This window comes from Lucilia sericata, unplaced genomic scaffold (genome assembly GCF_015586225.1).
Source record: "Lucilia sericata isolate MDLA Ls3-8-SP2 unplaced genomic scaffold, ASM1558622v1 Contig000079F_arrow, whole genome shotgun sequence".
Lineage (NCBI taxonomy): Eukaryota > Metazoa > Arthropoda > Insecta > Diptera > Calliphoridae > Lucilia > Lucilia sericata.
The window spans coordinates 206,713-232,956 of record NW_023994112.1 but is presented as its reverse complement, the minus strand read 5'-3'; the positions used below and the strand labels follow the sequence as shown (position 1 = coordinate 232,956).

The window sequence follows — 26,244 nt, the reverse complement described above, 5'->3', positions numbered from 1 at the left end:
GGTACTAGTTCATTTGAAATATAGTTTGGAAACGTTTAATAGACTCTCAATTTTAAACAAAAAGTAAGAAAATTAATAAATATATACTTCTAAATCTAATTCTAAGATTACCCTCGTCTATTTGCTCATACGTTTTGTGATATATGATGATTTTATTTAAAACTCAGAGGCCTGTCGTATATGTTTATGTTGTTGTAACTTTTTCTAATGTTTTACTTTTTTTGAGTGTCGTTCTGTTAAATGTGTTCATAAAAATGTAACTGAGGTGTTGGCAGCAGTGTTGGTGGTGTTGGCTGATGTTGAAAATGTTTGCTGTTCTAAAAAAATGTGTACGCTATTTTTTTGCCTGTCATAAAAAATAACAAATTATATTGTTGAATATTTTATCAAGTTAACGAAACAAATACAAAAATATTAAAGAAAAATAAAATATAATAAAGCCTAGATACATTTACAGTTAAAACAAACACACTCTCATATGTATACATACACCCACATTTACACATACTTAAACAGACACATTGTAAAACTACCCATATACACATAATGAAATCAATCTTATTTTGCATAGAAAATATTAGGGGTGTTATAAAAAAAGAGTGGCTTGTATTAAAGTGATATTTCCAAAACATAACTCTAATTTGTTTTAATGGTTAAATTTGTAGCTTAAAATTTGATCAGTAGCTTAGTTTAAACGTTTTTTAAGAATGTTTATAGGGGCTATCCTAATATACACAGTTGGAACTTGTGGAGTAAAATACAACAACGATCATATTCCTAGAAATATAAATTATTATAAAAGATTCATGTCCTATGCTGTGCTCACATACATAAATACATAGTAATATTCTCGTATGTAAGTATGTACTTGTAAGTATGTTATAATATTTAAAATATGAAGCATGTTTTAAGGCAGGTATAAATTAGGGTCCAATTTATGTCTAAAGTAAGAAAAATAAATAAAAAGTAAACAGATATTTCAGTAGAGTTTATGGAAATTGTAATGTTTTCTTACTAAGTGCAAATTTGGGTCAATTAGTATGAAAGTTGTGAGAAGTTGGGGTAAATTTTGTAGAGAGTAATTATTTTATGAATCATTATACATATTTAAAACTTAATTTGAAAATATTAAATTAAATTGAAATACATTAATATATTAAGAGGTAAAAAATTCAGGTTGGTAACTAACTAACTACTAACTATGTCCATAAAACTGAGTTTCTGAAAGATAATTATATGAAAGCATTGATCGCTAAGTATTATTTTTACACCAAACTTTTCTATGAAAAGACTACACCACAGGTTTTTGGTTCAATAAACATTGGATTCAACATTTTTCAACTAAAAATCTTTTTTTTTTTTAAATTTTAACTGAAATTATAGAATTTCTATCAAATTAGGATGATATTATAAAAATATTTCATCAAATTTCAAATTTGATTATCTCGCCCTCTTCTTAGATCAAAACACACATTTCCTACATGTGCTCTTAACATTAAAAAGCAATTCAAATAATAATTTTTTTACAACTCTTGTTGACAACTTCATGAGCGCGTATAAGTGTTATTAATTTTACACTATTTAATAATACTCATACGCTACGTAAGATGTTTAAGAAAAGAAAATTAGTAAAGTTAAAATTTGGTTATAATTACAAATTAACTATATAGCGTTTTAATACAAATGCAGTTAAATAAAAATGTGCTTGCAACAATATTTTAATGTCTTTCCCATTAAAAGTTTTTTACAACATGTTACAATGCGTCAAGAGAAAAACAAAGCAAATGGTATTCTGTTGGTGTATTTTGCCTCGCCTGGCTTCTGTTTTGGTGTTTTGTACTTTTTCTAGTTTCTACTTTTTAGTTTAACTATTTTATACAATCAAAAGTGTAGCAAGCGGCAACATTATACAGACAAGTCACAAAAGCATGAGTTTAAATGGCAGCAACTTAACAACAACATAGTGTTGCAACTTTATCGCTAACAGTAAATCTTTAAATAACTAAAACACAAACAAACAGTCACCGTTCATTCATTCAACAAACCAACCGAACCAAACAACCAGTCAACTAAAGTTTACAACCAACAACCATCAGCAGCAACAAGAGGAAAAATAGAAGGGAGTTAAATAAAAAAACAAAAAAACGGAAATAAAATAAATGGAAACTAATGTTCTTATGGTTGTTTTTGTTTTAATTTTTTCTATGCAGTATAAAGAATATTGTGTTTATAATGTAACCAAACAGATCACTAGACTTTTACACTGAATAAGAGTATAAAAATGTGTGCACAACTAAACTGAACTAAACTAAACTAAAGTAAAGCTAAAGTTATAAAGTTTTATAGAAATAACCGCATTAATAGCGTCAAACCGCAAAACTAAATAGCAACACCAACAGAAACAAAAACAACAACTGCCACCAGAACTAGCACAACAAAAACAAACACTAACGAAAGTTTAATGCAAAAATTCAATATGGAAATTGTTAATATGTTTGCCTTCATTATTTGTTTGTTTGTTTAGATGTAGCTGTTTACCTAAATATTGTACTTTATTGTTGGAAGTGTTTAGTATAAGAAGTATTAAAGACATTAAATGTGGTGAAGGAAAGAGAGACAGTTGAGAAATTTTAAGTGTTGCTAATGTTGAAAAGCATCAACAAACGTAAATTTAGATACAAAAGTTAAGTAGGCTAAAACTTTTTAGTAAGTTAGTAAGCTACTTAGTTAGTAAATTAGTAAGTTGGTAAGTTAGTAAGTTGGTAAGTTGGTAAGTTAGTAAGTTAGTAAGTTAGTAAGTTAGTAAGTTAGTAAGTAAGTTAGTAAGTAAGTAAGTTAGTAAGAGTAAGTTAGTATGTTAGTAAGTTAGTAAGTTAGTAAGTTAGTAAGTTAGTAAGTTAGTAAGTTAGTAAGTTAGTAAGTTAGTAAGTTAGTAAGTAGTAGTTGGTAAGTTAGTAAGTTAGTAAGTTAGTAAGTTAGTAAGTTAGTAAGTTAGTAATTAGTAGTTAGTAGTTAGTAAGTTAGTTAGTTAGTTAGTAGTTAGTAGTTAGTTAGTTAGTTAGTTAGTAGTTAGTTAGTTAGTTAGTAGTTAGTTAGTTAGTTAGTTAGTTAGTAGTTAGTTAGTAGTTAGTTAGTTAGTTAGTAGTTAGTTAGTTAGTTAGTTAGTTAGTTAGTTAGTTAGTTAGTTAGTTAGTTAGTTAGTTAGTAGTTAGTTAGTTAGTGTTAGTTAGTTAGTTAGTTAGTTAGTAGTTAGTTAGTTAGTTAGTTAGTTAGTTAGTTAGTTAGTTAGTTAGTAGTTAGTTAGTTAGTTAGTTAGTAGTAGTAGTTAGTTAGTTAGTTAGTAGTTAGTAGTTAGTTAGTTAGTTAGTAGTTAGTAGTTAGTTAGTTAGTTAGTTAGTTAGTTAGTTAGTTAGTTAGTTAGTTAGTTAGTAGTTAGTAGTTAGTTAGTAGTAGTTAGTTAGTTAGTTAGTTAGTTAGTTAGTTAGTTAGTAGTAGTTAGTTAGTTAGTAGTTAGTAGTTAGTTAGTTAGTTAGTAGTTAGTTAGTAGTTAGTTAGTTAGTTAGTAGTAGTTAGTTAGTTAGTTAGTTAGTAGTAGTTAGTTAGTTAGTGTTAGTTAGTTAGTAGTTAGTTAGTTAGTTAGTTAGTTAGTTAGTTAGTTAGTTAGTTAGTTAGTAGTGTTAGTAGTTAGTTAGTTAGTTAGTAGTAGTTAGTAGTTAGTTAGTTAGTTAGTTAGTTAGTTAGTTAGTAGTTAGTAGTTAGTTAGTTAGTTAGTTAGTTAGTTAGTTTAGTTAGTTAGTGTTAGTTAGTTAGTTAGTTAGTTAGTAGTTAGTTAGTTAGTCTTCGTTCGTTCGGTTCGTTCGTCCATTCGTCCGTTCGTCCGCCCTTGTCAGTTCTTCAGTTTGTCCGTTGGTCCGTTCTTCCAGTTATCGTCCTTCGGTAATTGTAAGTTGGTATTTAGTAAGTTAGTAATTTGTTAACATATAATAAAAATACCTACATATATTTTAAAATTCAATACTTTTGTAGAAAATCCGCTAAATTGTCACCAATTGGCATTATACACAAACAGAAATAAATTTATACACATCTAAGTATACGTACTATAAATGCATACAATAATATGGTACTTTACATAAGAAAATAACAAATAAATCTGAAATTTCAATGAATTTTGAACAAATTTTTAAATTAATTAACTTTGATTAAAAATCTTTAAATCTAAAATGAATAATAACTTTATTCAAAATTTACAATTGGTACTTCTTTATATAACTTCAAATCGTGTATAACCATATACTTTGTGCACATATCAAATAAAAAACGCTCCCTCACACCCTGCAACTGCAAATTGCATTGAAGCCGTTTTAAGAGAACGAAAGTGATTCTTGAAATAAAAACAAAAGTAAAGATGGTTACGATAATGGTGCTAAAGAAATACATAAAAAGATAAAATAGAAGTTGCTATATGCAGGAGTATTAAAACTAAAATATAGAAAAAACACAAACAAACAAAACTAAAGATTCAAAAGATGAGAAAAATCGAGACTATAGAATAGAGTAGAAAACATTACAACACCTGTGTACAATAATGGCACCGCTGCTGACGTTGCTGCTACTCTCAAGACAAAAATCTGAAGGTCTCAGAAAATTTCAGGTTTGTGGTAAAGTGGCGGTATTGGTGTTTAGTGTTGGTGTTAGTATTGGATTTGGTGGCTGTTTAAGTGTAACAATAAGGGTATGAAATATATACATATGTATTTAGTTGTTAATACATATTTGTATATTAGGAGGGCTTAAAGAAATCTGGAATATTAGGTTAAAAAATATTTAACTTTTTTTAATAATTTTAAAATATCTAATAAAAATGTAAACAATTGTTCTTTTTGCTAGAAAAAGTTTCAGAATTTAATTATTTCATTGACGCTGACCTAATTCGTAAATATTTATGCCAATTAAAAGTGTTAAAGCTAAAAGCAAAATATTTATAAGTAAAAGTACAAATATTTGAAGACAGGGTGACCCAGGTTTATTTTTAAACATACATGTTTTTGCAATATTAAACACTAGTAGTTCAGAATTGCAAATTGCGATCTATTTATTAAAGAAGTCATAGATATTCATACAACAGTGTTCCTGAAAATATCATAACGATTTAAAATTAGCAGATTTATTAGGGACCAAAGTTAATCTTTTGGAAGAAATCCTTTGAAAATTTACTTTGAAAATATCCTGTGTCCGCTACCCCTATAAAGTATGTTGAATTATTTTGTATAAATGTTTAATTTGCCAAATGGATTAACTCAAACTATTTTTTATATATATAGAAAATTTGTGAAATATTATAATTATCACTTAATGCTTTTTCGATGCATTTGAGAAAATGGGCCAGTAACATTATGTGGACTTAATCATTTTTACACATAAATGTTTTTAAATACACATATACGTTAATAGTTGGAGAAAGTGTCAGTTTAAAAAAAGTATATAAACAACATCTGTGTGACTTTTAATAACTATTTGCATCGTTATACTTGTGTGCACTACACACATACACATATTGTGGTTGATATTCAATAAACGCAAAACTAAGCATCCGCTCGGATGGAGTATGTGAAGCATTATTTTATTTAGTTTTTATTTTTTGGTTTGTTCTTAACGTTCTTAACTTTTATCATACCTTAACGCTATTTACTTGTATGAATAAAGCTTTACATGTAAGAATATCTACACATATAGGGGTACGGTATAAATATACATATCAATGTATATACTTCTCTAACTTTTTTTATATCCACAATTTTTCCATTTCTATGAAATTTGTGTGCAAGAAAAAAAGTACTCCAACTACCTGTAACAAAATGCGGATTGCGAACGTAAAATATATAAAAAATACAAATTTAAAACAATCAAGTTTTATGCAATTTCCTTTGGGTTATTAACTGTACAGCTAAATGTTAGCGGTAGAAGTAAAGAATCCTGCTGTCTACCTGTTCGTTAAACTAGTTAAGTGGAACAGTGGATCAAAAAATGTTGAAGATGTAACGATGGTTGTTTGAAAGGAAATTAACTAACTTCGTTAACTAACTAACTACTAAGAACTAACAGTGGAACTAACAAAAAACCTACTAACTACAACAAAACGATACTAACTAACTAACAAAGAACTAACGACTAACTAACTAACTAACTAACTAACACTAACTAACTAACGAAACTAACTAACTAACTAACTAACTAACTAATAACTAACTAACTAACTAACACGAACTAACGAACGAACTAACTAACGAAACGAACTAACTAACTAACTAACTAACAACGAACTAACAACGAAACTAACTAACTAACTAACTACTACAACGCTAACTAACTAACAACGAACTAAACAACTAACTACTAACCTAACTAAAACTAACTAACTAAACTAACTAACTACTAACTAACGAACTAACTAACAACTAACTAAACTAACTAACTAACTAACTAACTAACTAACTAACTACTAACTAACTAACTACTACTAACTAACTAACTAACTAACTAACTAACTAACTAACTAACTAACTAACTAACTAACTAACTAACTAACTAACTAACTAACTACTAACTAACTAACTAACTAACTAACTAACTAACTAACTAACTAACTAACTAACTAACTAACTAACTAACTAACTAACTACTAACTAACTAACTAACTAACTAACTAACTAACTAACTAACTAACTAACTAACTAACTAACTAACTAACTAACTAACTAACTAACTAACTAACTAACTAACTAACTAACTAACTAACTAACTACTAACTAACTAACTAACTAACTACTAACTAACTAACTAACTAACTACTAACTAACTAACTAACTAACTAACTAACTACTACTAACTAACTAACTAACTAACTAACTAACTAACTAACTAACTAACTAACTAACTAACTAACTAACTAACTAACTAACTAACTAACTAACTAACTAACTAACTAACTAACTAACTAACTAACTAACTAACTAACTAACTAACTAACTAACTAACTAACTAACTAACTAACTAACTAACTAACTAACTACTAACTAACTAACTAACTAACTAACTAACTAACTAACTAACTAACTAACTACTAACTAACTAACTAACTAACTAACTAACTAACTAACTAACTAACTAACTAACTAACTAACTAACTAACTAACTAACTAACTAACTAACTAACTAACTAACTACTAACTAACTAACTAACTAACTAACTAACTAACTAACTAACTAACTAACTAACTAACTAACTAACTAACTAACTAACTAACTAACTAACTAACTAACTAACTAACTAACTAACTAACTACTAACTAACTAACTAACTAACTAACTAACTAACTAACTAACTAACTAACTAACTAACTAACTAACTAACTAACTAACTAACTAACTAACTAACTAACTAACTAACTAACTACTAACTAACTAACTAACTAACTAACTAACTAACTAACTAACTAACTAACTAACTAACTAACTAACTAACTAACTAACTAACTAACTAACTAACTAACTAACTAACTAACTAACTAACTAACTACTAACTAACTAACTAACTAACTAACTAACTAACTAACTAACTACTAACTAACTAACTACTAACTAACTAACTAACTACTAACTAACTAACTAACTAACTAACTAACTAACTAACTAACTAACTAACTAACTAACTAACTAACTAACTAACTAACTAACTAACTAACTAACTAACTAACTAACTAACTACTAACTAACTAACTAACTAACTAACTAACTAACTAACTAACTAACTAACTAACTAACTAACTAACTAACTAACTAACTAACTAACTAACTAACTAACTAACTAACTAACTAACTAACTAACTAACTAACTAACTAACTAACTAACTAACTAACTAACTAACTAACTAACTAACTAACTAACTAACTAACTAACTAACTAACTACTAACTAACTAACTAACTAACTACTAACTAACTAACTACTAACTAACTACTAACTAACTAACTAACTAACTACTAACTAACTAACTAACTAACTAACTAACTAACTAACTAACTAACTAACTAACTAACTAACTAACTAACTAACTAACTAACTAACTAACTAACTAACTAACTAACTAACTAACTAACTAACTAAACTAACTAACTAACTAACTACTAACTAACTAACTAACTAACTAACTAACTAACTAACTAACTAACTAACTAACTAACTAACTAACTAACTAACTAACTACTAACTAACTAACTAACTAACTAACTAACTAACTAACTAACTAACTAACTAACTACTAACTAACTAACTAACTAACTACTAACTAACTAACTAACTAACTAACTAACTAACTAACTAACTAACTAACTAACTAACTACTAACTAACTAACTAACTACTAACTAACTAACTAACTAATAACTAACTAACTACTAACTAACTAACTAACTAACTAACTAACTAACTAACTAACTAACTACTACTAACTAACTAACTAACTAACTAACTAACTAACTAACTAACTAACTAACTAACTAACTACTAACTAACTAACTAACTAACTAAACGGAATGACAAACTAATACTTATGTACACCAATTTTCTCTTAAAACCACTGTGTCTCTGTGATGCTGAAAATATATTAGTAACATCAAAAAAACTTACATTGCCAGAGTTATATTGACAACAAAAACAACAACAGTAACAACAATATCAGCCAAGGTGAAAAATAAAGAAAACAAAGTAGCAGAGAGAAAAAATCAACAATAAATGTTTGTGCAACGTTACGAACTTTATGCTACGCAATGCATTCAATGTGTAAAATTTCACATAAACCCCCCAACCCAACAACTTAAACTTCCTGCAGCTGCTACAATAACAACAACAACGATACTAATGTTAGATGTAGTGGAAGTAGTTTCTAAAATGTGTGCCATAAATGTATTGCTACTGATGTTGAAGTTTCAAATGTTGCTGCTGATGTTGTTCATGGTAGTGATGTTGAAGCTTTTGGCAGCAGCAACAATAGTATTGTTGTTGGTAGATTGTTAGATTTTGCAGTTTCAAAATGTTTCCACATGCCACAGTGTTGAAATTGAAATTATACCTTAGAGGGGTTGGCTGTATGATATTGGTGTTGTTGTGGCTGGTTAGATGTGAAAAGCGGTGGAGATGGTGGTGGTTGGTGCTGTAAGTATTGGTATGGTACTTTAAGCCATATTGCATGTTGGTGTTACCATTTGATATTGATGATGATGAAACACCTTTTTTAACTGCAGACTTGCAACATAACTTCACACACAGTACACACAAACAAACCAACGTAAAATAACATGCTAACTAACATACTAACATAACATACGCATGCACATACACTCCAATATACATATTTACATGGACTCCTTATACTGTTGAGCATATTTGCTCATTTTCTTCATTTGATTTGTTATAATAAAGGTTTGTATGTGAGTAGGTGTGTTAGTATATAATTGTGTTGGTATATATTTGCTTATATTATACGGTTAAACATTGTTTGCAACACCTTTATTATTGTTCCTCTAGCTGTTTTGTGTTGGTGTTGTTGCCTTAAAAAATTATTATTGTTGCTGTAGTTTTCTCCATATACATAATTGTATGGTTAAAAATTTCAGTTTTCTGTTGGCTCATTAATTGTTAGTAGTTGTCGGCATGCTATCTACACTCACAATTATATTATATCATTTCGTATTGTATTTTAGGGTGTTTATTTTGCTCCAAGTTAAAACCATTGAATGTTTATGAAATTATAATTTTTTTAGTTTAATTTATTTACATTAATGTTGTTTTCTTTTTTTTCTGTGCATTTCCTTTTTAATTGTATCACTTTTGTCGTTGGGTTGTTAGGGATGGGTAGCTAGCTAACTATATCATGACCAGAACTCATTATTTATGTTTAATTTGTTGTTAAAAATTATAACTCACTCTTTACTTCCCTTTTAGCCAGCTATTTGTAATTCTCCAACTCTGCACATTTTCTTGGGAGTTGCTTATTACTTCTTTCAGCGTTAAAGTTCAATTTGGGTAGCCAGATAAACTCTGAGTTTGCAATCCGTTTTAGGTAAGAGCCGTGCGTACAGTCTACTAGTGGTAATATGGAATAAGGATATATTTTGGCCTATAATTCACTATATAAACTGGATCAGCCTATAGTATGGACTATAATAGACCAGTCTATAGCCTGGACTATATATCAGTATGGACTCTTGATCTGTCTAGAGTATAGGTCAGTTCTAAAGTATAGGTCAGTCTATAGTTCGCACTATAGATGAGTATATTGTCTGGACTATAGAACAGTATATACTCAGTACAAGAGTTCAATCTATAGTCTAGACTATCGATCAGCCTATAGTCTGGACTATAGATCAGTCCATAGTATGGACTAAATATAAGTCTATAGTCCAAACTACATATTACTCTATAGTACAGAATGTCTACAGTCTTGACTAAAGATCAGTCTATAGTATAGATCAGTCTATAGTATATACTATAGAGCAGTCTATAATCTGACTATATATGAGAATATAGTTTGGACTATTGACAAATCTTGAACTTCACAATCACCCAGGCGTATGAATAATATATTTAAAAAAATAATGTTTGAAATATTTTTCATACGTCCTGAATATAACTGACCTATGCTCAAGACTGTATTTAGACAGTTTCCACATACATATGTATATTCACGACTATAGGCAAATTTGCAGTCAGTACATATAGTCATGAGTATGGATAGTTAACACTATAGACAAATATTGTCCAGACTTTATACTAATATATAGTCTAGACTACTGACTGGTCTAGACTATAGACAGCTGACCAGCTGAACTGACAACTGACCTGCTGAACTGACCATAGGTCAGTTATATTCAGGACGTATGATAAATATTTCAAACATTATTTTTTAAATTTATCATACGCCCGGATGATTGCGAAGTTCAAAATATATGTATGTATGTATGTATATGTATGAATTCAGACAAAACGATAATGTTGACAATTTAAATAATCATAGGTCAGTTATATTCAGGACGTATGATAAATATTTCAAACATTATTTTTTAAATTTATCATACGCCCGGATGATTGCGAAGTTCAAAATATATGTATGTATGTATATGTATGAATTCAGACAAAACGATAATGTTGACGATTTAAATAATAATAAAATAAATTTCTTTCCCTTAAACAATTTCCCCAGTTTTAGTTCTGTAACTTATGGCAACTTTGACACAAAAGGGTAATTTGTTCAAACGTTAATTAAATATTCACTTTACCATTGTTAATGTCTTTTTAAAAGAAAAAAGAACAAAATATCAGAACTTAAATATTACTTGAAGGGGTGGGGAGCGTAGGGAAAAAGATTAGCAATAATTATTTATTTTGAAATTAGCTGACACTAATTGTTTAGATTTTATTACAATTAGCAAGAATAACAGATAACAGCTGACTAATTTTAGATAATTACACTGATATAAGTATATATATTTTTGAAACTAGTTTAAACAGTTGCTAGACAAAAGGGAAAGTTAAATAAACCTAAAAACTACAAAATTATTTTAATTAATGAATTTTTTGTTTGTGTTTTTATTAGTAATTTCTTAGAAAAATAGTGACCTTTTAATCACTTAACATTTTTCAATTTCTGATTTATTTCCAGCAAAAAATGAATAATAATTTCTAGCTCTAACCATTACATGTTGCTATTGTTCAGCCAGCTAATTGCTTTTCCTTGAAATATGTGTAAAATGTTAAAATAAATTCCAGGATTTTCTAAAAACTGTTTTTCACAATTTAAAGCAAAAAATATACACACATATGTAGGCAATTTTCATATTTTTGATACGTAACGTATATATAACACAAAAATTACACTCTATCATACACTTGCATAACTACATACAAAAACATTTATATAACACATTAACACATATATACATTTATTTATAATATGTAGGCATATGTGTGTGTTTTTTTTGCTGATTTCTATAGTGTGTGCTTAATGTAAAGCCTTTTAAACAAAAACAAAGAACGGAAGTTGCAAAACAAAACAAAAAAAAAAAAAAAAAAAAAAAAAAACAAGCGATAACAACAATTTGTTCAATAAAACATTTGTTGTTTATATAGTTATGTGTTTGTTTGTGTATATGTGTTAAAACTAACGGCAGCAACAAAAATAAACAAACATTACTAAACATATACATATAAAACAACTAGAAAACGTTCATTTGTCCAAAACATTTCCTATTGCCACTAATATTGGTTATTTTGCTGTTGTTGTTTTGTTTAGCTATTGTTATAGTTTGTAGCTTTTGTTGTTATTATTTGTTTGTGTGATTGTTTTTTGTTACTAATGTAATAAACACAAACACTTTGTAGATTTTTGTGTTTGGGAGGCAATGCGAAAAGTAGGTTTAAATTTGATTTGTACAAGATAAATTGTTATAAGTAGTGTCATTTAATATGCCAGATCCTTAGAAGGTCGTTTAGAATTTACAGATTTTTTCTCATTTTCTTGCATTTATTTTACTTGGTGGCGTATGAGTAATATTTTAGAAGTATTTTTGAAGTTTATTGCTTATACGTAGTATGTATGTAGAGTTTATTGGTTTATTGCTTATACGTTCCGTAGTATGTATGTAGAGTTTATTGGTTGTTTGACGTGGTAGTTAACTACGCACGACTCTACTTGATAGAGTAGTAAGGCCTCCATTTGGACTTCACCAATTGTCAGATATATTATATTATGTGGTATTAGATCACACGAGACATCTTCATATGTTGTTGAGACTGGTTGAATATTATGCATTTGCTCAGGACTCTATTCTTCTTAACAGCCGAGCTGGTCAATCCTGGAGAAGGTGAAATGCAGGTTCCACTTGGTTGGACTCAACTAACGCAGAGTTTATTATTTATTAAATTATTTTTTGTGGTCCTTCTGAGACTATTCTCGTATAAATATGAAAATAAATACATACAAACATAACATCTACTATATAAATATACATATATCCACCAAACACATATCGCTGTGAATAAACGAAACATTTATATCTAGATACACATATATAGAGACATTTGAATAGTTTTCATATATGAGTGAATAGCATGAGGTTAACACCACCAAAAAGCATAAACCTAGAAAATAATCGACAAAAAAGGGTTTTGGTCAAAATATATCTTCATATATAGTAAATAAAAAGATAAAAATAAGGCTGTAACCAACATAAAAATAATAACGAACTAGTAACAATAACAACCAAAAGAAAAAAAACTATTAGACTAAATAAAAAGTAATACAATACATTTAACACAAAAAAAAAACTATTGCACGTTTTTGTAAAATACACAAAATACTATTAAAAAGGGAAATCCATACACATGTTAAACACTTGCTTTCCTAATGTTGTATGTTGCCATAGACGTCATAAATAAAAATCTCGGGTATAAGGTCGGTTTAAGGCTTAGACTAAAATTGTAGTTTTTGGAAAACATTTGTTTTTTTTTTTTTGCAACAACTTAGAATAAATGACTATGAAAGAAGAAATGCTTTAAACCTCTAAAATACATGGCAATGTGTTTGGGGTATGTGGTTGGTGAAAATGTATGCGGAATTTTTGATAATCAATTACTGAAAGCATGCATATTATGCCCCAAATAAATGCCACATGTGAACATTAAAATGTTGCAGCTACAGTGGTAAATTTACATGGTATTTAAGTTTGACTGTAAGTGCCCTAACTCTGTTTACTGTTTTTGAAATGTATGAGTAGCGTGTCGCTGTTAATGTTTGTTGGAGCGTAAGTAGAAAGCCTGCTTAAAACAAGGAATTTGACTATAGGACACTATATGGTTTAAGTGGTTTGTTAACCACTATTTTACATTAACTCTTTATAAGGCGGACATAAGGAAATATATATACTTCTCTTAGGAAATCGCTAATAAGGTAGAGTCCACATATTCTCTCACAGAAGAAAGCTTTCATTTGGAAACTGTTTTTTTTTCAATGATATCTGTTTGAAATCAAAAACTTTGTATAATTTTCCTTTTTAAAACTTTGCCACCTTAATGGGTTAAAATCATGAAATTGCATGCCTTGTATTACCTTTAATAAACGAGCTGGTTTAAATTTATATTCAAAACTCTAAACTACACAACTACTACAGTTACATTTTCTAAATTTTTATACCTTTGAATTTGTTGGCTGTTGTTGTTGTTGCTGCTGGGAAATATGAGTACAAGTAATGGTTCTAGTTATTTTTTCTTCATGGTCATAAATAAATTGTCTTAAAACATTTTTTTTGTTTGTTTACCTAATGGTGGTTATTTTCACATGCTCATACCCAAAACAATTTGTTTTCTCAGGAATTAGTTAAGGGTTTTTTTTTTTGCAGAAAAAAAGGCATAAACTAAAATACTGTAATTAAACCATAAAAATCTTAAAGTGAACTTATGTGTGTTAAGAAAAACTTTAATATATAAAGATTGTATTTTTCTTAAAGTCTGGTATATAACAAAAAGAATTATTTTTTTTAAACAAACTTTCTTAGCTTTGTAAACTAAGCTGTATAATAAGCAATGTAATGCTTAAGTTTTAAATCATTATTATCATCATCATTATCAACATTATCATAGTTCTAGTTAATGCTTCCGGCCTTGTTAACGGAAATAATAACAATTTCCGTGTAAACTGTATCGCTTTAATAAAGACCAAACTATGAAGAAAAAAAAGAACAACAAAATAACAAGAAACAACTACAAAAGACTAGAGAAATCAGCAAGACAATCATAAGACAATAAAACAAAGGATAATGTTTGGGCAAAAAAAAAAATATAATTTTGATATTTAGTTGGAAATACTGGGAGAATTATATAAAAGATGGAAAGAGAGAGAGTGTTAACAAAAGTTTAGAAAAACAATAGCAGGAAACTACTTCTACTATTACAGTGAACAAGGGAAAAATTTACTAAGTATTTTCGAATATATCAATAAAATAGTTCTTTGAAATAACTATGATTAAAATTACTTAAGGTTGGTTTTTGTCTAAAAAGGATATTGCTGCAAAACTGCTTAATGAATAGAACGAAAAATGTAATTCCAATCAATATTTCCATAAAAAGAAAGAAGAGCATACAAATGTTTAAAAGTTTTAATATTAAAAAAAAAAAAATTGTATAAAACAGATTTAAAAAAATCCAAAAAAGATTGAACATCAAGTATTATGAATGTTATGTACCCATCATCAATACTTTGATATGAGCATCGAGCTGATTTTCGAAAGCGGTACTTTTGTGGGAATTTGCGTCAATTTTGGACCAACATTTTCAGAATTCGACCATCATTCAGGGCATGACCCCTACTTATGCAGTGCATTTTGTTGGAAGTAGGAAAAGAGGTGGTGGGAGGGAGGATAGCGAGAGTAGTGTTTGTGTAAATTTCATTTAAATCTTCTTACATCGAAATTGTCAGGGAATACTTCTGCAGGAAGTTTGTTCCATATACAAATGGTGCGGCTGAATTCTTTACTGTGAAATGTGTTGTGAGGTCCACTGGCTATATGTATGTTATTGATAAAACACATGTGTTGCGTAAAAATATACGGGTATCAGGATAAACTTAGCTAATTTCAGAGGAATACATACCATTGTAATATGGAACAATGAAATCCATCTAACGTTGCGATGCTGCTCCAGAGAATCAATAGAGTCATTGGCAAAAGAGTATAGAGTGTTGGAAGTTTGACATAGAAGGTCGTTTATGAAAACAAGAAATTGAGTAGGGGAAAGAACGGAGTCCTGCGGTACCCCTGATTTAATCTTGAATTCGTTTGATGGGATCCCATCTCATCTCTGAACATTGCTGTCCCGTCGCTTAACTTCCGAAATGTTAAAAGATCACTTCCGTTTACAACTATGCCAATAGGATGGCCTCTGTTGAGTCGGCAACAGCACCTAGAGCCGTAATCGGTAGACCGAATCATCAAATAAGCCGAGTATTTGTTCTTACTCATATGTTCTTACAACACTCTGTGGTAAATCTAGAATAAACAGAGTAAACCCTGAACATACCCAGACAAGGAAGGAAATTTCAATGGTACATTACATCCATCACCATTCAACCCAGCACACTTCTCATTCATCCGGCACAGTCATTGAAAAAAAACATCTGACACACTCTCTCTAGGTATACGGGTGGGTAAGGTCCGCATATCATATAGACTTAAAACTAAACCATTTCCAACTTTTAGTCTCACAGTCACTGCTCTATGGGGTATCTGTTGTTTTAGCAAAATCACCGAACTTATACCGAATTATAGACTTTACCGTACATCATTCTACTCCCGCAAATTTAAGTTTAAACCACAACGAGCACGCATAACCTGAAGCGACCTTACCAATAACCGGGACAAAAAAAGTCCGAAACTCCGAAAACTCAAAATAAATCTAGAGAAATTATTATCGACACCCAATGTAATAAGTTTTGATATAAGTGCACCATGCCACACTCTATCAAACGCCTTGGAATCAGCAAACATACAGATGGACGGACATGGCTAGATTGCACAGCGTAACATCTAAACGGTTAATCTGATTTGAATAAAACTTAACATAAGTAAAAAGGAAGTGTTCCCCAGTTTGGGATTTGAACTTAGGCCTAATGGCCTTACCAGAAGCTTTTGTCAAATTTCCATAAATTTTTTTTTCTTAAAATTTATAAAATTAGTTAATCCTGACCTTCAATTATCCTTCATTTATATTTGTATTATATTTAACAAATGCTTACTTGTTTTATTTTTTACAAATAAGAAGATTAATTAATTAAATCTTTTGTTTTTTTTTTTTATTTGTTTGTATAATTTTCCCCTCTTGTGGTTGTTGCTGCTGTTGTGGTATTTTTAGTACAAAAAACAATCATCATCATTATTGTCATTATTTGGTGAAAACAAATTAACAAAAATAACAAATTAATTTATTTGTCAGAAAAGGTTTTTGTGTGTGTTTGTTGTTGTTTTGGCTACTGTGGATACATATTGTGACATTGTATTGGGATTTAGCGCGGTTGCAGGATTTTGTTTATTTTTTTTATTTATATTTAGTTTTATTTGTAAGCAAAAAGAAAATCGATTAATTTAATTTAGCAATTGACATGACCATACACATACATACACATATACATACAATCATTAAATGTTGAAAATAAAAAGAAAAAAACACTTAAGCACACTGAGAGCATGAGACAGACATACAAAAACCATCTGCTCATACTTTGACAACAAATTACAATCATCATACTCACTCACTCCTACTTCAGCAATATAACAAATAAACAGTTGGAAAACACCTATAAAGTTTTCCATAAGCCTTAACTGTAAATGTGTTCCCCACTCCGCTGATGGCTTACTCACTCCCCTTGTTGGTGGTATAAACGAAATTGAGCTGAAAAGACTTTTTAGAAAAGGTTTCACTTATTTTGCTAAGTGTCCTTTATTACTTAAACACATTTTTAATGTGTTTCAGTGAGAAAAAAACGTCATATAGTGTTCTTTTGATTCTGCCCTCGTAAATAACGTCAAAAAAGCCTTAATGAAATCAATGAAATTCAATTAACAGTGTCAATGTGAAACCGAACAAAACAGATGAAAAATTGTAACATTAAGCCACAACTATTTTGAGGTCTTTTCTCTTTTTTTTCTCTCCATTTTTTTGTATTTAGTTATTTATATTTTATTATTCATGCATTGTTTTTGTTTTTGTTTTGTTGCTGTTGTTGGTAACAGTTGCTGGTACTAAATGAATAAAGGAGTCTTTGGTCATCAATTTGCAAATTAGTTTTGGAAAATAACAGCAACAACAACAACAACAACTAAAATAATAATAAAGTTGTTGATGAAAACAAATGCTTACAAAACAAGAAAAAAATTCCAAAACGTAGAGGTTGTCAAGCGGAAACGGAAATGGAAATACGAGTACAAGTATTGTTTTACAGCAGGCGTTAATATCTTTTTGTAAAGCTTACTGCATTGTTATTTATTTATGTTGTTTTTGTAATATACTATAGAATAATAAAATTTTATAATTAATGATCTGTTAAGTTTTCATTATTTTTATTATGGGTTTTCTTTGCACAGAAACTTTATTTAGTTGCAATGAAAACTCAATAAATTGTAAAGAACTTATCAAAGTTGACAGCCAGTCATTAATGAGTCAAGTTTATTAGGTGAATAAATAAGGAAGGGTATTATAATCGGCTATACGGAATCTTAGATATACTTTAACTAATCTTTTAAGTTGAGTAAAAAAATTATTGAAAATTATTGAGTTTTTGAGATTGTTTTAAAACCTTTTTGAATTCCATGTAAAGTTTTTAGATCCATGCTTTAAAGTTGGAATCGGCAGAGAGTAGCAAATTTTTTTTTTGACCTGATTTGAAAATAGAAGAGCTCTTCATAAATTGTTACAAACAGAATAATGAATTGATATTTAGTTTTTATTTTTGATAAAAACTATTGAAAGTGTAAAACTTAATTGTTAAAATTACGTTTTTGGTGGAAAGGAAAATCTTAAGTTTTTATGTAAATTTTCGAACATTATGAATGTTAGAAACCATTAACGATAAAATTATAAATTACAAACAATTAATAAATGTTTTGACTTGAAAAAAGTTATTCAAGCAAAACTCGAAATGGAAAAGGATTAATAACAAAAAGAAGTTTTTCAATTAATCCATAGAATAGTTTGGAAATTTCAAAGGTTATTTGAATGTGAAAACTTTTTTAGTTCAAGAATGTTGTAGTTTATAGTCTAGTTAGTCTATAAAGTAAGGCAAAGCAAATTTAAAATTAATAACAGAGGTCAACAAAATCTTAAGGACTGAGTTGAATCCGAATACTACCTTTCATCACATCAAGTATACGATATAATTCTAAAGCTTGAAAATTCCATTTTTGGCTTTATTTGAGACGTTATAACTGCGTATAGTGGCCTTTGTTTTTAAAGTTTGTTATGTCATCTGAAAGTCCAATCATACGTTAATGAATTGCTGATAATACTGCATAAATATTGTTGTCAAACTCAATAAGAGGTAGCAAAATCATTGGGAGCTACTCATGTAATAATTTCAAAAAGTTTGAGTAAAATTGGAAATTGGGCAGCACAGGAATTGAAACTGAAGGACCTTAAATCACGATTTTGCACTTACATATAATAATACTATTTGAAAGCTATAAAAGAAAATCATTTTTGCACTGAATCATTACTTGCAAAGAAAAATTGATCCATTTTAATAACCTGAAGCATATGTAAAGTCCTGCCAAGTAGTCGAATCAATACCAAAGCCAAATATACAAAATGCAAAGTCAATGATCTCCATTTGGTATTAACAAAAGGGTTTTGTCAATTATGAGCTGCTAAGATATGACCATATCATCAAAGAGAAACTGAATCCAAGCGAGCATTTAGCGAAAAACGCACAGAATATACAGCCAGAAACAAGTAGTCCAGGCCTTGCCTTGTATACCATAGAAAGCATTATGCTTCCTCTGCGATACGCTTTACTTCAGAACAGGGTATCCGATTCGTGTTTTTTTAACTAAAAATATTCTCTAAAGCTTTTGCGTGCAATTTCTATTTCTTTTATTCTTACCCATTGTGCAACTTTTTATAATTCTAACGAAAAAACATTTTAATACTATCCATCACATACAATATGTTTGTTTATGTTCAATACTTATGTATTTTCAACGTAAACTTTAATTGGTAACAACTTCTTCTTGTTTATTATGCTCTTTTTATAGTCCTTCCACTTTTTAGCCAAAGTTCTTAATTTTTTTACTATAATTATTATTTAAAAAAGCTTCTCTAATAAAACTTAAAAAAACATAAAAATTTCGTATTTTTATTTGAAAATTCATTCACATTTAACAGAAATAAAAGGAAAACTTTTACAACATTGAATATTTTTATCATCAACAAATTTTTCCCACTAATTTAAGAGCAATTTATTATTTACTGTCCGAAAAACGAGGGTAGGACAAAAAGTAGAAACTAGTTTTTTCAGTCACTGTTTAAATCATAATTTTTAAATACTTTCTGCCTTATTCAAAACAATTATCAAAGGCATATAGAACAAATTTTGTTGGAAAATTAGTTTTATAAACCATCGATAATAGTTTATGAATTAGAACCTTTAAGATAAGTGCTTTGATAACATTGATATCTTAGGGTTCCCAACCCTCGTACTATTTACAATTTTGTTTACTCATTTCTGTTTACTCTCCAAAAAATGTCCTGGTAATTAAATTACAATGAAAAAAAGGATTCTATAAATGCTTGTGTAAGCAAGTTTTTACTTAAAAGAAAATTCATCACAAAAGAACTCTACAGCAAGAAAAACAAAAAAACATTAACTAAAGCCGGAAATAATATCGAAGGCAAATATGTCAAATGATGAATGAATGAATAAGTTTAACATTTTATGATGATACTTTTCAACAATAACAAAAATACTACTTACTTCTTCTTGTTTTTCTAGTATACGCACATAAAATTATTATTAAAGGAAATGACAGAACTTTAACAGAATTTTGAAAGCTTCCTTTTCAAGGAATTAGATTGTTGCTACGTAGCGGTTGGGCATAGAAAATGGAAAATTGGCATGGCAAGCAAAAAGTGTCCAAGTGTAAAACCTCAAGGAAGAAAAAGAGTTTATTTTGTTTGTTTGTATGTGTGTTCTTTTTCTTTTTAATTTTATTAAGTTAAAGGATTTTAGTTGTAAATAAAGTTGGTGAGGGCATTATAAACCTTTGAGAACGTAAGTAAAAAATAAACTTAGCTTTAATAATAACTATAGAGAAAGGAAATAGTCTTAAATAGGAAAAGACAGGGGGTTAAAATATAAGATGAAATAAGTAGGGGTTGGAGGTAAAACGGCTTTAAAAAAAGGGATTACAATTAACTAAAACATGGTAGATTTTCTAAAAATATTATTAAGAAATCAGTTAAAAAGTATTTGCAATTATAAAAGATTTCTTTGCCCTATAAAAAAGCAGGGTTGTTAATCACTTGTGTTAGTTATAAATGTTGAAGATTTAGTAATTTGCAATAATAATAAAAATTTTAATTTTATATATTTGTTAGCGGGGATTGACCAATTTTTTTATAATTTATAATTTGTTAAATAGGCAAAAAAAAAAAAAAAATCGGACGTATTAGTGATATTTTTATGGGATTTATATTGAAATCAATCATACGTACAGTGATTGATATAATTATTTTTATACCCACCATCAAAAAAGATGGGGGGTATATTGTTTTTGTCATTCCGTTTGTAACACATTGAAATATTCGTCTGAGACCCATAAAAGTATATATATTCTGGGTCCTTATTAGATTCTAAGACGATCTAGCCATGTCCGTCCGTCCGTCTGTCCGTCTGTCCGTCTGTCCGTCTGTCTGTCTGTTGAAAACACGATAGAGTCCAAACCGAAGTAGTTAGAGAGCTGAAATTTTGCATAGATACTTCTAGTTCGTTTGGTATTGAAAATGGGCAATATCGGTCCACGATTTCGCCTAGCCCCCATATAAGGTCCCCTTCAGAAAATGACTTTAACGCTCATAACTGACTAAAAGAAGCACCTATAGCGATGAAATTCGACACGAACATATTTTATAGGAGCCTTAAAATCTTTGTAGAATTTTATAAGGATCGGTCCATAATTGACCCTACCCCCATATAAGGTCCCCTTCAGAAAATGTCTTTAACGCTCATAACTGTCCAAAAGAAGCATCTATAGCGATGAAATTCTACATGAACATATTTTATGAGAACCTAAATTTGTAAAATTTTATAAGGATCGGTTCATAATTGACCCTACCCCCCATATAAGGTCCCCTTCACAAATGGCTTTAACGTTCATTACTAGCCTTAACTAAAATCGTTCTAGAAAATTTGAAGAGGATCGGTCCATAATTGAACAAACCTCTCCCCTAATAAGGTCCCTCTCAGAAAATGACTTTAACGCTTTTTACTACCTTAAAAATACAAGTACAGCGACAAAATTTGTTACAAATTTCTCTACCAAATTTTAGGAGGATCAGTCCATAATTGATAAATACTATCGATATACATAATATGTATGATGGTAAAATTATACATAGATGTAATGAATGAGAAAATTATTTTGATAATAACAAAAGCATCGATTCTTAAATATCAAAGTTTATTTATAAGGAAGCATTTCTTTTCGGCAATGTTTTGATGGTGGGTATACAAGATTCGGCACAGCCGAATATAACACTCTTACTTGTATAATTATAAGTTTCTCTGAATGTAATAAATTTTTCTTAAATATGTATTTGTACGTATGAGTGATATTTTCATGAGACTTATACTGATATTACTTATACGTACTGTGGTTGATATTTAAATTGAAAGGTATGGGAAATTGATCCGCGTTTCATCCCAGACACCTTTTAAAAATATATTTTTTCATAATATCATAAATTTATCATTTTTACATGGGTGGCTCTAAATTGGGATCCATGATTAGTTAGTTATTAGTTAGTTAGTTAGTTAGGTAGTTAGTTGTTAGTTAGTTAGTTAGTTAGTTAGTTAGTTAGTTTAGTTAGTTAGTTAGTTAGTTAGTTAGTTAGTTAGTTCGTTAGTTTAGTTAGTTAGTTAGTTAGTTAGTTCGTTCGTTCGTTCGTTCGTTCGTTCGTTTTAGTTCGTTCGTTCTTTTCGTTCGTTAGTTTCGTTCGTTTTCGTTCGTTCGGTTTTTTTCGTTCGTTCGTTCGTTCGTTCGTTCGTTCGTTCGTTCGTTCGTTCGTTCGTTTTTTTCGTTCGTTCGTTCGTTTTTTTCGTTTCGTTTCGTTCGTTCGTTCGTTCGTTCGTTCGTTCGTTCGTTCGTTCGTTCGTTCGTTCGTTCGTTCGTTCGTTCGTTTCGTTCGTTCGTTCGTTCGTTCGTTTGTTCGTTCGTTCGTTTCGTTCGTTCGTTCGTTCGTTCGTTCGTTCGTTCGTTCGTTCGTCGTTCGTTCGTTCGTTCGTTCTTCGTCGTTCGTTCGTTCGTTTCGTTCGTTCGTTCGTTCGTTCGTTCGTTCGTTTTCGTTCGTTCGTTCGTTCGTTCGTTCGTTCGTTCGTTCGTTCGTTCGTCGTTCGTTCGTTCGTTCGTTCGTTTCGTTCGTTCGTTCGTTGTTTCGTTCGTTCGTTTCGTTGTTCGTTCGTTCTTCGTTCGTTCGTTCGTTCGTTTCGTTCGTTCGTTTCGTTCGTTCGTTCGTTCGTTCGTTAGTTCGTTCGTTCGTTCTTAGTTAGTTCGTTCGTTCGTTCGTTCGTTCGTTTCGTTCGTTCGTTCGTTCGTTCGTTCGTTTGTTCGTTAGTTAGTGTTAGTTCGTTGTTAGTTAGTCCCCCTCAGCTACGGCAAGCCCTTCCCTTGATCTTGGAACTCTCCCGAAATTCTCCTATCTTCAGCAAACATATTGCTTCTGATAAATTACAGACTTGAAATGAAATGTCACCAACTGTATCTGAAGAGTAGTTTTATAATTTACATTTCATAAATAACCCTAGCATAATGATAAAACCTATTGTTAATTAATTTGATTTCCTATAATTTAGCAAATATTTCATTCCAATGACTACTTTGAATATTTATTTATGCATGCTCTCCTATAGTTTAAGTTTTATAGAAATTTCCATTTAGACTTAAATAAAAATATGTAGCAGCTGTAACAAAATGCTCAAATTAAAAGTAGTCTGCAATACATACAACCATAAAAACGTAAACGTGTTTACACAAATGTTTATATAGTCCCTTAAAATTGTCTAAGAATTAAAGTTATTATAATTTATTAAGGACACAAACCATTAGAACAAGGAAATAGTAAAATATCATAATAAATACAGCTCTAAACACAGGACACTTGCATTTACATTTACACATACAAAATGAGAAATACATTAAAATAAATTAAAATACATATACATACATATATGTAAATAGAACAGTGTGTGTGTGAAAATAAGTAAAAAACTGCTTTTATCCTATTTACGAGTATTATTTTAGACCAGACAGACACAAAAATAATAAGAAAGAAGTATACTGTTCATTTATAGAAGAATAAGTATTGAAAATTAAAACATAAATAGAGAAATATGAATGTATTTTATGTGTAACTAAATATTTACAAATACACACACGTAACTATTTAGAAATCGAAATATTATATGGTACACAGAGAAAACAGATTCGTTGTCACAATCGAATTTGTTTCCAATCGAATTTGTTCGGTTGCATGTACTTCCACAAAAATTTATTGTAATTATCGAAAATTTCGTTCCATAACACTACATTTTAGAACAAAGGTTGGTTGTTACTACCGAATTTTCAATTGAAGCCAGGGAAATTTTAGTTAGCGTAACTACTAATTTTTAAAAACAATTCGGTCATAGGAACCGAAACTATCAATATTAAGAACCAATTAAAATACATGTTTTTTATGTTTTTTTTTTTTGTATTTACTGTTTATTTACTATTGTATAAATATTATCGATAAATTGAATTACACATATATGAACATATGAATATATCTTGAATATATACATATTTTGCAGAGATATGTGATAAGCTGTTATATGTTCCTTGTGATTGGCTACATCATCAAGCAACTTGTACTAATATATACAATTTACCGCTTTCCTAAAATAAATGCAAATATGTACATCTTGATGTTTGAAATAATCTTGAAATTTGTTTACTAAATTCATCCTGTATTTTTGCCAACTGCATGGTCAAATTATGCCCTCATACAAATGTACGACGAAACTGTATCAAACATTATCTGCACAGTATCTGAAAACAGAACAAAGGATTTTTCTAAAAATTTTTTTAAAGAAATAGTTTCGATTTTCTTACCATAACGTCTATGCGATTTCTGGGTACAGACTTCCTTGGGTACTTGGGGTTGCTGGCCAATTTCAAGGTCGTAGGTCTGCGGAAATGTACGTTTGTTCTTACTTTACGTACACGGGTACTTAAAGCGTCCTTGATAATATTGTTCTGGGGCTTTTTAGGCTTTAGCAAAGCTACAGCCTTAGCCTTCGAGGAGAATTTGTGCTTCTTACCAGCAGCAGCCTTCTTTTTGCTATTCTTAGTTTTTGGCTTAGCCTTAGAGGCAACTTTCTGTGTAAGAGTGGCTTTCTTGACAACTGGTTTTTTAGTAGCAGCAGCAGACCTTTTAGCTTGATCCGGCTTTGCTGCACTTTCCTTTTTGCGAGCGGCAGAAGTAGTAGCCGAAGCCTTCTTCTCTTGTTTCTTATCACCAGGCTTGGCAGCGGTTTTTCGGTTGGCTTTGAAATTTAAGATTATCAATATTTAAAAAATGATTGTAGGTATGGACACACAGCGTTCTGAAATTAAACATGTGATGTTTTTTTTAAATTTTATACATGGAAACAATTTTTACTTACAATTTCTTTTAAAAATCTGCAAAACTTCTATTTATTTTCAATTTTTTATTTTATTTGTAAATGTTTGTTCTTTTTTATTTCTTTATTATTTTAGTACTAAATATTTTTAAATGTCAAGTAAACTAACCATTTGTATATTGAATTCGATTGGAAATACCGAATTAGATTTTATTGTAATAAATATCGATTTTTTCGGTTGGAAGTACCGAATTATTCTCTATTTTATTAATATAACCGAACTTTCTATACTTTTAATTGAAGTATGTGGGTGCCACAACTAAAAACAAATGTTTGGCATTAATAAAAAGATGTAAACAAAATTGTGATTACAAGTACTGATATTAACAGTTGAAGCAAATAATTGTATATTTAATTCGGTCTTGCTAAATGACATAATTAAAATAACCGTTTATAAAGCTCAAGTTGGTTAGATTAACTGAATGTATAGTTACGCGTACCTTAGTTCGATTACAGTTTTGTTTTTTCAGTTGTAATTATATAAAATATGTTGAAAGTATTGTTTTTTAATAACTACAACTAATATTCTTTTATAGTAAATAAATAATTGCAACTGTGACCGATTTCCAACCAATCATTTTTCTGTGTGTAATAAACACACAAAAGGACATACATATACATATGTATACGTAAATTTTGTATGGTAAATATTATTGTAACACTTTCAAACACACAAACCAACGCATTTACATTTATTTGCCTACGTGT

General features: G+C 29.4%; 1 protein-coding gene across 1 annotated transcript; it reads right to left on the bottom strand.

The window, feature by feature from the left end:
• Window positions 1–24,798: 24,798 nt before the first annotated feature.
• Window positions 24,799–25,402, bottom strand: LOC119599532 (the record flags this gene model as incomplete). Its single annotated transcript, XM_037949310.1, has 2 exons — window positions 24,799–24,901; window positions 24,965–25,402. Coding segments are annotated over 2 exons (453 nt in total), but the record flags the coding sequence as incomplete, so codon positions are not given.
• Between the last annotated feature and the right edge of the window lie 842 nt (window positions 25,403–26,244).